The sequence below is a fragment of the Palaemon carinicauda genome, unplaced genomic scaffold (genome assembly GCF_036898095.1).
Source record: "Palaemon carinicauda isolate YSFRI2023 unplaced genomic scaffold, ASM3689809v2 scaffold80, whole genome shotgun sequence".
Lineage (NCBI taxonomy): Eukaryota > Metazoa > Arthropoda > Malacostraca > Decapoda > Palaemonidae > Palaemon > Palaemon carinicauda.
The window spans coordinates 333402-350757 of record NW_027172094.1 but is presented as its reverse complement, the minus strand read 5'-3'; the positions used below and the strand labels follow the sequence as shown (position 1 = coordinate 350757).

The following is a 17356-nucleotide window of genomic DNA, read 5'->3' as shown; positions in this document are numbered from 1 at the left end:
ATAATGTTGATGTTCTCAGTCTCGCTTGTGAACAACCTATGACTGATCATTTTAGAGTGAGTAAGATTTTAGTTACATCAGACATTCTCATTGGCATGATGTTTGGCAGAATGTGGCTCAGTTTTGTTATGTATGTCTTGTGTGTCGTTATAAAGTTCAATCACACAAACCGAAAGTCCCACTGAAGTCCATCTTTGCAATTAATGAATCATTTTGTCATGTCCTTAAAAATGATGATAACCCCAGGACAAAAAGATGCATAGGTTAGCATTTATTTATGAACTTTGATACCTGTTAAGAAGATACCTTTCTGTTTTCTTTATAATGATTTTCATTGATATTTTTGTGATTGTTTATCAACTAAATTTGGAATTTTCCCTTGAAGCCTGCTAAACAAGATTGTATTTCATTTTGATTGTAATGAAATTACTATAATGTACTCTGGATTTTACATAATCTACAGTGTGAAATAGCTGATCGCAACAATCATTTAAGTAGATTTTACATAATATATTTTGTGTATAACAGCTGAACATAACATTGCATCATTATTGTTGTCATCCCTGCTACAATTTTCTAGATAGTAGGTTGGCCAGGGCATCAGCATCCCGTTGAGATACTACAGCTAGAGAGTTACGGGGTCCTTTGACTGGCCAGACAGTACTACATTGGATCCTTCTCTCTGGTTACGGTTCTTTCCCTTTGCATACACATACACCGAATTGTCTGGCCTATTCTTTACAGATTCTTCTCTGTCCTCATACACCTGGCAACACTGAGATTACCAAACAATTCTTCTTCACCCAAGGGGTTAACTACTGCATACTAATTGTTCAATGGCTACTTTCCTCTTGGTAAGGGTAGAAGAGACTCTTTAGCTATGGTAAGCAGCTCTTCTACGAGAAGGACACTCCAAAATCAAACCATTGTTCTCTAATCTTGGATAGTGCCATAACCTCTGTACCATGGTCTTCCACTGTCTTAGGTTAGAGTTTTCTTGCTTGAGGGTACACTCGGGCAAACTATTCTCTAATTTCTCTTCCTCTTGCTTTGTTAAAGTTTTTATAGTTTTAAGTAGGAAATATTTATTGTAATGCTGTTACTGTTCTTAAAATATTTAATTTTTTTTTGTTTCCTTTCCTCACTGGGCTATTTTCCCTGTTGGGGCTCCTGGGCTTATGGCATCCTGCTTTTCCAACTAGGGTTGTAGCTTAGCAAATAATAATAATAATAATAATCTTTGCCAGCTTTTCCCCTGAACTAACAGAGCTGTTAATTTGATCAGTAACAATTGAAACACTTTTCCATGAGTGGTACCAAGAATGAAACTCAACTCACAACAATTATCTAAATTGAAATGTTGTCCCTGACACGATACACAAAGGAGTACAGATCATTATTGCCCAGAAATAATTTCCATGCACATTCCAGGCAATAACTGCTAGCTAAAACAAGGAAAGATATCTTGATGCACAGTATGTAAACAATTGGGAGAATGTGTGATTGTGGCCAATTAGATGTGGAAGCCTTGGGCTTATTACCACTTACTGCTAGAATGTTCCATTCCTTTGTTAAGGGCATGTATTTATTGAAGCAAAGGAAAATGAAAAACTTTAAACATTTTATGAATAAGTGTAGATTAAACAGTGCTTCTGGAGAAGGAGCAATATGAGCATCAGGTGAGTATAGAAATAAAAAATGTTTTAATGGGGTCGAGTCACCCCCGTTAAGAGCACTTACATTAGCGAGTGGAGGGATATAAGCATCTAAACTACCAACTCGGTCATCTGCCTCGGAGTCTAGTTGCTTAAAATAGCAACAAGGAATGTGGGAATGCAAAGGTTTAGCAACATAAGTATCTAAAGTAATGAAATAATTTAAGGCTCTGCCACAGAATGTAGACTTTATAAGCCACATTAACATTCAGACCCCTTACTGAATGGAATACTATAACCATTACACCCAACTTAGAAAGTCAAGTTAGGGTTAGCAGCCAAGCTGGTAAGATCTTTATTACTATCTATTAACAAAGACTCACTGGCCTTCTGAGATAAAATAAAGGTGGCTAAATAAGTTAAGAGCTTTGAAACTGGTTAAGTGCGTATTAAAAAAAGGTACATTGGTCATCCTCCCCGCCATAAGCAACTAGCTTAGTCTTCTATGGGTTTCCCCCGAACTAAAAGCAGGTTTAATTAGTACTCAAACTGGAAATGAACTGTTCCCGTGAGGAACAGTGAGGCAATTGCACATCTCACAATGGTAACTTAAACCACAGAATTATCCCTGTGTAGTAATTGCTAATAAATCATGAGGAAGACAAAAGTTACAATGTACTTAAACTTATCACAATATGAAAAAAAGTGTGTCATGCTGAACAGATGTCAACAGAGAAACTGTAATAACAAAGGCCCTGGAGCTTCACTTCTTTTCATTAACCGTTAGTGTGTCTCATTACTTTACTAGAGGCATGTGTCTATTGAAAGGAAAGACAATGGGAAGTTTTTTCTTAAATTTTATGGGTAAATGTCAATAAACTGAGCTTTAGAGAAGGAAACATTATGAATATCAGGGAAGGTTCATATACATAATAGTTAATCATAATAGAGAAATTAATATCCATGGCCAACTGGCTCCACTACCCAGTGCCACTGACTTGGGTTATTACTAGGGGGAAAAGAAGGTATCATACTGAGAATTAAAATTCTCTTACTTTAGGCTATATAGTGAAATCCCTTTCTTTGGAAAAAGAATAGCAAATTAACTCTGGAATGATTCACTGAAATGATGAGGATTACATTGTGACAAAACTTAAGATTAAGAAGACTGGCACAAAGCAGCAATGTGTAAATGTACCTGACCAAAGACCAGCCTTGTTTGCTCAACATAGTCACACAACAGAATGAGGTTTACAGACCAGTTGGAGAGGCAAAGTTTGCTTTGATATTTTTAATGATATAACTAGTCAGCTGTTTCATGGCAGATATAGAAATCTGATTAATGGGTTGTAATAACTTGAACCTGCAATAAGGTATTGCCTATCACAAGTGATTTAGAGTTTATCTATATTAATACTCATACAAAAATTAAATCAACAACATAAAAAAGGAGAGTTAGAAGACCATATCTTAAAATATGATATACTGTACTAACCTTAACGGTTTCATAATTAATGAGAGAATCAACAGCCCGATTTCCTGCTTCATTTTCAGCTTTATTCATATCTACTCTGAACCTAGTTCGCCACTGAGTGATGCTAAGGGTAAATGCAGTGTATGCTGCAATAGATCCAAGAGTTACAGCAGCAAACTCTGGCCCACACTCGTATGCCTGTAAAAGAATATTTCTATTACATAAAATCTACACTTCAATATTTCCAAAACTAAATACAGCATTGGACTGAATATAGAGAAGGTTCAGATGCCGATATGAAAAAAAATATACTAGTCCTATATTTTCCTAACCTATTAATAGAACATCAAATGACTTTATCTTTTATTCAAGACGAGAGAAAAGTTAGCAAATTATTTCTTTACAAGCCTCGTCAATATTCACGGCATTGAATTGCTCTGGTAAGCATTTCTTCTAGGAGAATATTCTAAAATTAAACCAATGTTTTCCAGTACAGTATTGGAAAGCACAATAGCCTCAGTTCTATGGCCCTTCATTGTCTTGGGTTAGAGTTGTCTATCATGAAAGCACTCTCAAACAATTGATCTTCCTTTTAAAAATCATCTTTACTGTTCTTCCTCTCGTCAAAACAGCTAAAGTGAACCCTCATTTATCGCGGTAAATAGGTTCGAGACGCGGCCGCGATAGGTGAAAATCCGCAGAGTAGTGACACCATATTTACCTATTTATTCAACATGTATATTCAGACTTTTAAAACCTTCCCTTGTACGTAGTACTGTTAACAAACTACCCTTTAATGTACAGAACACTTAATGCATGTACTACAGTACCCTAAACTAAAACAGGCACAAATATTAAAGGCGATTTTATATCATGCATTTCCTAAACACGCTAAAAAGCACGATAAAAGATGGCAACCAATGTTTTGTTTACGTTTATCTCTGATCATAATGAAGAAACAAACTGGAGGTAGAGCTTTGCTTATTACCCAGACATATTTCCCATACTTTTCCCTTAGAACTACATCACATCTTCCTACTTTAGATATATATATATATATATATATATATATATATATATATATATATATATATATATATATATATATATATATATATATATATATATATATATATATGTGTGTGTATATATATATGTATATATATATATATATATATATATATATATATATATATATATATATATATATATATATATATATATATATATATATATATATATATATATATATATATGTATATTTATATGTATACACATATACATACCTATATATATACATATATATATAAATACATGCATACATATATATATATATATATATATATATATATATATATATATATATATATATATATATATATATATATATACATACATATATATATATATTATTGTATATATATGGGTTATGGAAAAAATCCGCGAAGTGGTGAATCCGCGATGGTCGAACCGCGAAGTAGCGAGGGTTCACTGTACTGGAGGGTACTTTGCCTTGCATGATGCATCAGCAGTTTTATCAGACATTTTCTACAATATGATATATAGATTATCATTAGCTTTTTGTATATAGTTCTGTGTCTATCCTTGTTGTTATCATTACTGTAAAGCTTGCTTTCATTTATGATGTAATATTTTTATACTATCTTGAGATACTGAGCATTATCCTAGTACAGTACAGTGCCAGTGACATTTTACGCATTATAACATTTGTGGAATACATGCCAATAATACTAACACACACACACACACACACTGAAAAAAAAAGCAAAACAGATTAATAATGGCAGTCCAAAAAAGTGAGGAGGAAGAGCATTAAAAACTGTTCTCCACCCAAGCCAAAAGCAAAGTGTAGTACAATTACAGGTGTGTGAGTGAGAGGGGTAACTACTACCCTCCCAGCACCCCGCTAACTAGTGGGAGGGGTGGTTAACCCTTGCTAAATTCTAAAGGCTCATCCTTTCAGCTTCATGGAAAGTAATGCCCAAATAACTAGCATTGGTTTGTATTCCAGTTACGGAACAAACTAGCATATGATCTGTCCTAATGGGGAATATCCTGGGATGAGTTTTAAGCTTGTCTTGCGCATAAAGAAAATTCGTTACGCAGAAAAGTTGGCGCACGCGATAACGTCATCACGCCCTGAGATGGTCGAGCTTTGTCAGGCTGAATGATGGTCTTGTATGAATTCTGAAATGCGGTAATTTCGGCGAATATCCTACTCAACTTCTCCACTCTAGGGAAGGAAGGAGAGGGTAAGTTTTGGGGTGTGGATGCAGCTGATGTGGTCGACCAACCTTACCATAAGCCTCTAAAAATCTCTTAAGACTCTGTAAAGGAGAACTAAACTTAGGGGCCCAACAGTTATAAGGCAAACTTAGTTCGTGAGAACGTGTTGGGAATTGCTAACTTTCCTCTTCCAACACGGTTGCCTCATAACTTAGGGGAAAGCTTTCTCAGCTCCAGAGTCCCGCCAATGGTATCGTCTTTTTGAACACACCTGTTGATCTTCCATAAACATAGTTGATGTTCTGGGACCGGGCTCAAGGATAAAAATCTTTGACCACTGCTGGCTCAAGGTCTCGCTGTGTTCCATCAACACTTCTGGATGTGCGTGTCAGTTGTAGATAATTTCAGGGAAATCTCAACATGCAAAACTAAAGGGAGGTTCTCGCCACCTAGAATGAGATTTGTCTCTAACTCCTGCTTTTCGTACAATGATAAAAACACCTCTCCCATTGGGAGGGAGTCTACTCCCTAAAGTATTTACATGGAGATTCCCTTGAACATCTATTGTCTAGGCAAGAGGGACAAAGAGAATGCAAGTCTATGTCTGCCCAGCTCATAAGGATGCCACAATAGTCGCTATCCTGTACTGGGCAAAAACGTAAAAACCGAGATTTAATAGAAATAAGCACTCACTCATAATGAATTGTCACTCAAGTGACAGTGAAATAAGAAAAAACAGAGGTCCAGAGAAGTAAACACTAAAAGGTTAGGCGAGATGAATGTAAAAGGCTCTTTTGTAGATGAATGAGAGCACAACCTCATCACTTCACAACTAGCAATGTTGCGGAGAGACGCTGTGAGCAAGTATCCTCTTGCTCCTTGCGTCGAGTTTACCCAAGAACGAAACATGAAGCAATGAACCAAATTTTTGATTGACTGGTCCTAGGAAACATGACTAGTAGTTACCCCATAGAAATGACTCAGAAGCTTGTATCCACGTAGGAATAAAATGTTATTGGAATTATTCAATTTCAATTGGTTCCTAAAATTATCCCAAGATTAAATGAGGTGTTAGATTATCCATTGCTAAATTATCGACGATTGACCTGAATGTTAAATTATTTTACAAATTTCTCATTTTCAAAGGTTATAACTTTTTTATTGGTTATATTCATACAAGCAGACCCTACAAATGCAGAACAAAGTATGCATGCAAATGGATGTTCAGGTGTAAAGTCTTGAGTATAATATTCGATTGGAGAAGTAATAAGTACGGTAATATCATCATGCACAAAATATATGATGACTCTCAAGAAGTTGCAGTTACATTTTGTAACTTATCAAAGGGATCTGTAATGTGTTATCATAATACTTTAAAGTAAATTATATCAAATTATTTTATTCATTAATACATGCATTTCAGGGAATATATCGTCACCCTCATAAACTAATTGCCTAAGTCATTTTCTCCACTTGTTGGGAACTCAAAAAAAAAACCTTCTCATTTCCTACTTCTTTATATCATTGTCTTGAGTTTCAATTCACAAATTCTTAACAGAAGAATTTGTAAATTAGAATTTGTTAATTGAAGCTCAATACAATGATATAAAGAATTAGGAAATGAGGTTTTTTTCATTTCCCAACAAGTGGAGAAAATGACTTAGGCAGTTAGTTTATGAGGGTGATGATATTTAAAAATTTTGTCTTTCCTGAACACTAAGGCTAGCTCTAAAGTAGAGCTGAATATCTCATACTTTACGATAAAAATGGAAAACCACTACTTACCAAAATCCCTGATACTAGAGAAACTTCAAATATTGTTGGGACGACATTAAAAACCAATGCTGACATCACAAAATTTATTCCTCTACTGCCTCTATCTATGGCTTTAGAGAGGCCACCTGTTTGCTTATTCAAGTGAAAGTTGAGATCTAAACAGTGAAGATGAAGAAATACATTCTTGGCTATTTTCCTTATTGAATTTTGAGCAACTTTGGCAAAAACAGCATTGCGAAGTTCGTTGAATCCAGCAGCCCCAATACGTGCCATACCATCTGTTGAAAAGCTTTGGAGTAAATCATAAGAATTTTGTACATCACTACGCTTTTCTGATAAATTATAAAAATTAATTTTTGTCCCTCACACTACTTGAAAGAATCTTTGCTAAGGATTGTTATATTCCATCATTTTCACTCAAATGCATATAAAACCATTCACTCTTATGATAAATTTTCATACATACATACATATAGCAAGGCACTTCCCCCAATTTTGGGGGGTAGCCGACATCAACAAATGAAACAAAAACAAAAAAGGAGACCTCTACTCTATACGTTCCTCACAGCCTAAATTTTCATATCTTGTGATAATATGATCTGATTAATTCACACTTGCATCTACAGTACTGATATACAGTCACTGCTTTCCTTTGTCTGGTACCTGTAGTACCAAGGGTACATACGCACAAGCTTTCCTATTAGGATACTATCACGTTATGTTTTGCTTTTCTGATCCAAAAAAGGGTTTGGTAACAATTCACTGGACTGTTAGAAAGCTTCTATCTGGGCCACATGGGATTAAGCCTGTTAACCCTTTTACCCGCAGGCTATTTGGTAATTTCCAACCCTTAACCCGCAGGGGTTATTGTTTTTCAAGCATATTTTGCGGTATATTTTTTCTAAATTGCTCTAACAGCCTTAATTTTTGTCATAGAGAGGTCAGGTTGGTCTCATTCTCTTGGAAAATGCCTGAAGTTTCTCAAAAAATTATCAAAAATATGAAAAAAAATTTAAATAGCATTTTTTTGCAAGGACATCCTGGTACGTCCATGGGGGTAAAGGGATGAGTTTTGTGAAACGTAAAAGGGTTAAATAAACCAAATAAAATTTAAAGTACTCTTATAGCCTTTGATTACAAGAATTACATACCATGCAGCATTACAGTTATAAAATCTTTTTATGAAAACTTACTATTTCAATATTTACCCAACATTGATTGTGTTATAAAGTTTGGTAGACAAACTATTGCTACACTAAATGGCTACTAGAGACTGGAGGTTCTCATTTATCCTATCTAGAAGAAAGATAGGATTTAATAAATGTTTGATAAGTATATATATAATCATCTTTATTCCAAAAATGTTATTTTTATAATAAAATAAATTTTTGAATATACTTACCCGGTGATTATAATAGCTGCAACTCTGTTGCTCGACAGAAAACTCTAAGGTAAAATTCGCCAGCGATCGCTACACAGGTTGCGGGTGTGCCCAACAGCGCCATCTGTCGTCCAGATACCCAGTACTCAATGTAAACAAAGAACTCAATTTTCTCCTCGTCCCACTGCGTCTCTATTGGGGAGGAAGGGAGGGTCCTTTAATTTATAATCACCGGGTAAGTATATTCAAAACTTTATTTTATTATAAAAATAACATTTTTCAATATTTAACTTAGCCGGTGATTATAATAGCTGATTCACACCCAGGGGGGTGGGTAGAGACCAGCAAAATATGTTTACATTATTATGAGCTAAGAATTTTTATTTCATTTTAGAAGTTATCAAAATAACAAAAACAAAATAAATAGGTACCTGGTAAGGAAGTCGACTTGAACAATTACTCTGCCTTTTTAAGTACGTCTTCCTTACGGAGCCTCGCGATCCTCTTAGGATGCTGATCGACCCCTAGGATCTGAAGTATCAAGGGTTGCAACCCATACAACAGGACCTCATCAAAACCCCTAATCTAGGCGCTTCTCAAGAAATGACTTTGACCACCCGCCAAATCAACCAGGATGCGAAAGGCTTCTTAGCCTTCCGGACAACCCAAAAACAACAATAAAAACATTTCAAGAGAAAGATTAAAAAGGTTATGGAATTAGAGAATTGTAGTGGTTGAGCCCTCACCCACTACTGCACTCGCTGCTACGAATGGTCCCAGTGTGTAGCAGTTCTTGTAAAGAGACTGGACATCTTTCAAGTAAAATGACGCGAACACTGACTTGCTTCTCCAATAGGTTGCGTCCATTATACTTTGCAGAGATATATTTTGCTTAAAGGCCACGGAAGTTGTTACAGCTCTAACTTCGTGCGTCTTCACCTTAAGCAAAGTTCGGTCTTCCTCACTCAGATGTGAATGAGCTTCTCGTATTAACAATCTGATAAAGTCTGACCAAGCATTCTTTGACAAAGGCAAGGATGGTTTCTTAACTGAACACCATAAAGCTTCAGATTGGCCTTGTAAAGGTTTAGTACGCTTTAAATAGAACTTAAGAGCTCTAACAGGGCATAAGACTCTTTCTAGTTCATTGCCTACGATCTCCGATAAGCTGGGGATATCGAAAGATTTAGGCCAAGGCCGAGAAGGCAGCTCATTTTTGGCTAGAAAACCAAGTTGTAGCGAACAAGTGGCTTTTTCTGACGAAAATCCTGTTCTTGCTGAAGGCATGAATCTCACTGACTCTTTTAGCCGAGGCTAAGCATACCAGGAAAAGAGTCTTAAGAGTGAGATCTTTCAGGGAGGCTGATTGCAACGGCTCCAACCTGTCTGATATAAAGAATCTTAGTACCACGTCTAAATTCCATCCAGGGGTAGCCAAACGACGCTCCTTGGTGGTCTCAAAAGACTTAAGGAGGTCTTGCAGATCTTTATGTTTGGAAAGATCTAAGCCTCTATGCCGGAAGACCGATGCCAACATGCTCCTGTAGCCCTTGATAGTGGGAGCTGAAAGGGATCGTCCTTTTCTCAGGTATAAGAGAAAAACAGCTATTTGAGCTACAGAGGTACTGGTCGAGGATACAGAAACTGACTTGCACCAGACTCGGAAGACTTCCCACTTCGATTGGTAGACTCTAATGGAAGAAGCTCTCCTTGCTCTAGCAATCGCACTGGCTGCTTCCTTCGAAAAGCCTCTAGCTCTCGAGAGTCTTTCGATAGTCTGAAGGCAGTCAGACGAAGAGCGTGGAGGCTTTGGAGTACCTTCTATACGTGAGGCTGACGTAGAAGGTCTACCCTTAGAGGAAGACTACTGGGAACGTCTTCTAACCATCGAAGTATCTCGGTGAACCATTCTCTCGCGGGCCAGAGGGAAGCAACTAACGTCAACCTTGTCCCTTCGTGAGAGGCGAACTTCTGCAGTACCTTGTTGACAATCTTGAACGGTGGGAATGCGTAGAGATCCAGATGTGACCAATCTAGGAGGAAAGAATCTATATGTATTGCTGCTGGGTCCGGGACTGGAGAGCAATAGATTGGAAGCCTCTTGGTCAGCGAGGTTGCAAAGAGATCTATGGATGGTTTTACCCCAAGTGGCCCAAAGTCTCTTGCACACATCCTTGTGGAGGGTCCATTCGGTTGGAATTACTTGCCCTTTCCGACTCAGACAATCTGCTATGACGTTCAAGTCGCCTTGGATGAACCTCGTTACTAGGGAGATGTCTTGACCTTTTGACCAGATGAGCAGGTCCCTTGTGATCTCGTACAACGTCAGTGAGTGGGTACCTCCTTGTTTGGAGATGTACGCCAAGGCCGTGGTGATGTCCGAGTTAACTTCCACCACTTTGCCTCGAAGGAGAGACTTGAAGCTTTTCAAGGCCAGATGTACTGCCAACAGCTCCTTGCAGTTGATATGCATGCTCCTCTGACTCGAGTTCCACAGTCCTGAGCATTCCCGACCGTCTAGTGTCGCGCCCCAGCCCACGTCCGAAGCGTCCGAGAAGAGAACGTGGTTGGGAGTCTGAACAGCCAGGGGAAGACCCTCTCTTAGGTTGATATTGTCCTTCCACCAAGTCAGACAAGACTTTATCTTTTCGGAAACCGGGATCGAGACCGCTTCTAGCGTCTTGTCCTTTTTCCAGTGAAAAGCTAGATGGTATTGAAGGGGACGGAGGTGTAGTCTTCCTAGTGACACAAATTGTTCCACGGATGACAGCGTCCCTACCAGACTCATCCACAGCTTGACTGAGCAGCGTTCCTTCTTCAGCATCTTCTGGATGGATAGCAGGGCTTGATCTATTCTGGGGGCTGATCGTCTTGTTGTTCAGCAACGTCCTCATCAGAGGGTTCCTCATCCGAAAACTGATGAGGAAACGGCAACGGAGTGGGCAACGTCTGGCTCGCTGAGTCCGGTCGCACTGGTGGATGCGTGACGGAGCCGGACGCAATATCATGGAACTGCTGCACAGTCTGTGAACTGTCAACAACCATGGTTGCGCGAGGAAGCACAGCGTCAACCCAAGACTGTCTAGACCGTCTGGGTTGTGCAGTCAACACCCTACCGGGTTGCTGAGGTTGACGCACTGCGTCAAAACAAGTCACCTCTGCTGGTTGTTGAACGTCCTGAACGTCAACAACCACCTCCGAGCGTCGCTTAACGTCAACGTGCGGCTGGCAACCCACACTGGGTCGCATCGGTGGAGGAACCACCTCAACTGGCAGACGCGAGTAGGTTACCTCAGCGTCAACAGGGCGCACAACCGACCGGTTGGAAGGTTGTTGGCCAGAAGGTTCGGTAGCAACCTTCTCTGCATTAAAGTCCTCTATCAAGGACGCAAGCTTGGACTGCATGTCTTGCAGCAAAGCCCATTTAGGGTCTACGGGAGCAGGTGTGGCAACAGACGGGGTTAGCGACTGAGGCGGTACCGTTTACCATCCCTGAAAGCCTTGTTATGCGTGACATAATTGTACAGCAAAACTTCAAAGGCTCGAAAACAGCTGTGAAGTTGACCTGTAAAAAACTTGGAGCGTCTCCTGGCCAGGCGCCAGGGAGAGTCTACGAGAATTGAGAAGTCTATCTGGGCAGAGGCATGAACTCCCAAGCCGAGAACTTCTCTCGTGTCATATCAGACTCTCGCTCTATAAACCAGTTTAAAAGAAGGGAAAGCAAAGGCTGTATCCCCCAAACTCCTCCTGGTGAAAAACCAGTCGCCTAGCCAACGTAAAGCTCTCTAGGAGAGCGAGAGAGCACTAGCTTAAAAACAACGGCTTCGAAGTAGCTAGGCCTAGTGTAAGCTCTGACGTTTAGGCGAACGAGGAGCTGCAGTTACAAAAAGATCCGGACAAAGATCCTTAAAAAAATCATCATGATTTAATTAAAGTCAATAGGAGGCTAAGCAGCTTTAGGCTCCTCTCCATCTGACAGAGTCCTCAAGGGAATATCAGTAGGAGGGGGAACAGCAACTTCCTCATCTACAGGAACCTTGTCCGATAAAAGCTGAGTCTCAAGCAAGGGAGAGACCTACCGTGGTGGCAATGCTTTACAAGCAGAGTCCACACTCACTGGTGCATTAGTAGCGGACCAGAACGCAACGTCATGTAACTGCTTGACAGTCTGTGAACTGTCAACAACTGAACTGTCAACCACAACAGGTGCGTGAGGACGCACAGCGTCCACTCGAGACTGCTTTGACTGCCTAGACTGAGCAGTCAAAACAACTCTAGAATGCGGAGGTTGACGCACAGCGTCAAAACAAGTCAACTCCAATGGTTAGTGAACGTCTTGAACGTCAACAGGAGCCTCAGCAAGTGGCCTAACGTCCAAATGCGGCTGAAAAACCACACGAGACCGCATCGAGTGTGGTTCTAAACAACCTGACTGACGTGACTAAGCTACGCCAACGTCAACAGTAAGCACAAAGGAACGTTAGGTTGGCTGAAAGCCAGGATATCGATGAGATAAACGGCTAGACTCAACGGACTAATCGGCAGAATAGTCTTCCATAAGGGAGGCAAGCATATACTGCATGTCTTGCCATACAACCCATTAAGGATCAACGGAAATGGTTGTGGTAAGAGACGAGGGTACCGTCTGTGACCGCAACACTTTGCCTACAAAAAAAGACTCTCGGAGTCTGTGTTACGCTTTTGTTAGGCGGCGAGCAGTTATCCGATGACTGCATAGGGTCAGAGCTGTCCTAATGGTTGTAACCAGGACGCTGGACCTGTCTTGAAAGGACTGACTTTCGCTTAAGGGCTTCGAAACCTTGTGACAGGTTTCTTATGCGAAAAGCCTTCGGATGACGAGGAGAAACAACGTCTCTCTCGTCTTATGGTAGGGGAGATCTTGGTAAGATACACCCGATACCATAGAGGGAAAACGTCTGTTCGTTGGTCAAGGCCTCTCGAACCCATAAGTCGTTTGACATTACTTCTCCCCTGGGCTTGGGAGCATGTAAGAGGTCCCGGACTAGGTGAACGACAGGCACGAACAGACGAACCCTCGGACGCAACACTGTAACACTTTGCGCATATCACTTTATCACTTCGATTTTCTGTTTTGCACTTATTTCACTGAAATCGAAACTTTTACTGATTTCTACCTGAAACACGCAATTCTACCCTTCATTAAAAGGTAGTAATTGCGAAATCAGTCGTATAATGCAAGCTCATTAATACCAGCAAAAAACAGAAAACATATTTAAAGATAAAAAAATCAGTGGCTGGGAAAGAGACTAAACACTAGTTCATATAACTACGTTTTCAATCTCTCACCGCACATAGCCTGGGGACGAGAATAAAAAACTAAAACGTTTTATCCTTCCTCCCCGTACAGCGACTAGGGACGAGAGTAACACGAGAACAACGTTACCCGCTTGAACGGAATGTTTTCTCTCCTCTCTCTCCCTCCGTCTCTATCTCTCTCTCTCTTTCTCTCTTGATTTCACACCTAAGAGAAGAGCCCAATTATATTTCGTCAAAAAAACATGTTATTTGACTAAAGGAAAAAACTGAAAGGTTTTTCAAATAAAAAGTTCCTTTAAAATAGAATTTAAAACATTTAAGCTAAGAAAGAATGAACAAAACGTCAGAATCGATTTACTCTTACTGCAAAGTGAAACCGTGATACACTCTCTCTCTATCGTAACGATAGAGAGCATGTTGAACGTCCTGAACGTCAACAACTGCGTAGCATAAATAAACTAAACGTTAGTTCATCTTTGAAAACAGTACGAAGACTATCAAAGAAATTCTTTCATAAAATATTACATTTAAAAAGTTTTATATCCTTAGCACTTTAAAAGCTAATTACGATATAAAGGGCTCAACGTTGATTAACTTCGGTTTCCAAGTTAGGACCGCCTACTCTCAGGAAAGGTCTATATAAACAAAACATTAAAATTATTTTTATATGTTTATAATAAATGGAAAGTTAATCGAAGAGGCCTAATAAAGGCGGAGAGATATAAATTATATAGAGGAAAATCTACAACGTGATATAATTACTAAAAGCCTAAACACACTTCCGCTAAGGGAAGGGTCGGCCATTTAAAAGTGAAAGAAAGTCCATACTCTCTTTGTCACCATAATTAAATCTATCCAAAATGAGTTCAAGATTTAAGATGAAGATAAAACACCTGCATAGCGAAAGCTCAAAACTAGAATAGTGTACTTCACCAATTAGTTGTGAAAACAAATCCAGTTTAGCAACAGCGAATAAGCACGTCTTGTCGGGAGCACGACAGAGAGAAAATTGAGTTCTTTGTTTACATTGAGTACTGGGTATCTGGACGACAGATGGCGCTGTTGGGCACACCCGCAACCTGTGTAGCGATCGCTGGCGAATTTTACCTTAGAGTTTTCTGTCGAGCAACAGAGTATTTTACCTTAGAGTTTTCTGTCGAGCAACAGAGTTGCAGCTATTATAATCACCGGCTAAGTTAAATATTGAAAAACTATATTTACTTCAATGTCTTACCTAACATTCAATTTGCTAATTCCCACCCTGTCTGGATGATGGATACTGTAGTGACAAACCATAGGGAAAGTCCTATAAATGCACTTTGCGATAAGAAATAAATGCCAGAAAAACTTACAAGACAACTTGTTCCGAGGCAATGTGAAGCTGGAAGAGGCCTCTTGTCTTTCCTCTAATTCCATTAAAATGATGAGAACGACTTGCAAAGCCGAGAACTCCTTTTACTTTTGAGTATTACCCCACCCTAAGGACTATCATCAACCAGAACCAAACAAGGGCTAGTCAAAAGAACATCTTCAAAGAAGCCAAGGTACTGATCTAATCCAGTAAGTAACTTAGGGGGCATGATTGACGACCTCCGCTATCAGTTTTGTAAACTAATACTACTGCATTTCTGGCTAGGAGAACATCTATATTTCATATTTCAAATAGTTTCACTAATGAAAATAATTTGTTTTATGGGAAAAACACCCCTTATGCAACCTTTCTCTGACCACGGTGTTAGTTTATTTTGGATGGTTTTATTTATCAGTAAATAAATTTCTAAAATGCTCTAACTTAAGAGTTCTTTCCCCCATTCGTGATATGCACGTATAAGGGAGAAAGCCCTAACACCTCGCTAAAATCTGTGCAATAGCATGCTTTAGCGGCCTAAGCAATCTAGTGCATGGAGAAAGTTAAGATTCAAATAGCAAGAATTTCAATAACAATATGTAAAGGGATTTTGACGAAGGAAAAATCTATTTCTGGGAAGAGGCCTGTGATGGCCGGTGAAAGGTCCTTCTTTGTACCTTTCCTAATATAAATCTTCCAAATATACTAGAGAAAGATAAAAGCATGGAATGCAGAGGTTACAACCCTGCGCGAACACCTTGTAGGTGTCGTGTATTTAACAAAGGCGTGCGAAGACCACTATTCACAGGCTGTCTTCCATTTAGATAATCCCTTCTTCAATGGGGAGGGCTGTGACAGGCCCTAGAGAACATAGTTGAACTACCCCACCGACACCTACCACGCGCGCCCTCTAGGACATCCTTCTGTTTTTATAATAATAACTTTAATAATTACAAAAATAATGATAATTTTAATCATTTAAATATCTGTGTGATTGTGTGATACCAGCAGTGTGACTAGTCTAGGTAAGAATTCTCAGATATGTTGGAATCTTTGAACCAACCACAGACATTACCCAATCCCACCTTGCCAAGGGGTAAGAGGACACAATAACTCTATACAGTGGAACCTCTACATACGATTGTCCTAACATACAAATTTTCCAACATAAGAAGTAAAATTCGACCAAATTTCTGTCTCGACACCCGAAGTAATGCTCCAACATCCGATCTAGATCTTGTTTACGCCGGTAGATGGCAGCACGTAAGAGGGACGCCATTGAGCGTCGAGTGCTCTGTTCTCTGTTCTTGAGTGTATCGTGTGGTTGTCCTCAGTTTGGTCTGTTATTAACAGTGCTTATTTTCTTCCTTTTCTCACATTTCCTTTTTGATTTTACCTATAATCATGGTGCCTAAGAAGCTAAGTTTCAGTACAGGTAGTGTTGAGAAAAGGAAGAAGGCAATTCTTTCATTAGAATTGAAGCAAGAAATTATAGAAAAACATGAGAGCAATGTGCATGTGAGTGATATGGCTAAACAATATGGCCGGAATAGGCCTACGATCTCGACGATCATCAAGCAGAAAGCAGCCAATAAAGCAGATAAACCATCGAAGGGGATCACCATTATTACAAGACATCGCAGCAATACCCTGGAAGAGATAGAACGCCTTTTGTTGATAGGGATAAAGGGAAAAGAGACGCTGTTAAAAATCATATGTACTCTAAACACATTTTTGTTTAATCTCTCTCTCTCTCTCTCTCTCTCTCTCTCTCTCTCTCTCTCTCTCTCTCTCTCTCAGAAAAAATTAATAGACATCTCTAACACTAACAGTGAAGAAGAACAAGAAAAAAAGAGAGAGAGAGAGAGAGAGAGAGAGAGAGAGAGAGAGAGAGAGAGAGAGAGAGAGAGAGAGAGAGAGAGAGAGAGAGAGAGAGAGAGAGAGAGAGAGAGAGCTGAATGATTGTAGAATGAAATAAAAAAATTAGAGAGGTTGAAATGATTATGTGAGAAATAACTTGTATATCTGATAATGTGAGTTTTGTGAAATAATTTTGTGGAAAACTAGGTAAGAGAGAATTAGTTTTTTTAGCCAACAATTAGAATTGCAGTTACGATATTCTTAACTTTAATAGTTTACAGAGTCAATTGCTACCAACTATTTTTTTAAGGGAGTTA

At 39.1% G+C, this 17356-nt stretch overlaps 1 protein-coding gene across 1 annotated transcript in view; it reads right to left on the bottom strand.

Annotated features, from left to right (window-relative positions):
• The window catches only part of ABCB7 (ATP binding cassette subfamily B member 7), a gene marked incomplete at its 3' end in the record, with an annotated part of 154638 nt that overhangs the window by 20752 nt on the left and 116530 nt on the right, over positions 1–17356 (bottom strand). Inside the window, exons 4-5 of the mRNA XM_068369682.1 lie at positions 7162–7430; positions 3151–3327 (exon numbers count right to left, since the gene is read on the bottom strand). Of these exons, the coding sequence (XP_068225783.1) occupies positions 3151–3327; positions 7162–7430 (446 nt within the window). The remainder of the gene's footprint in view (positions 1–3150; positions 3328–7161; positions 7431–17356) is intronic.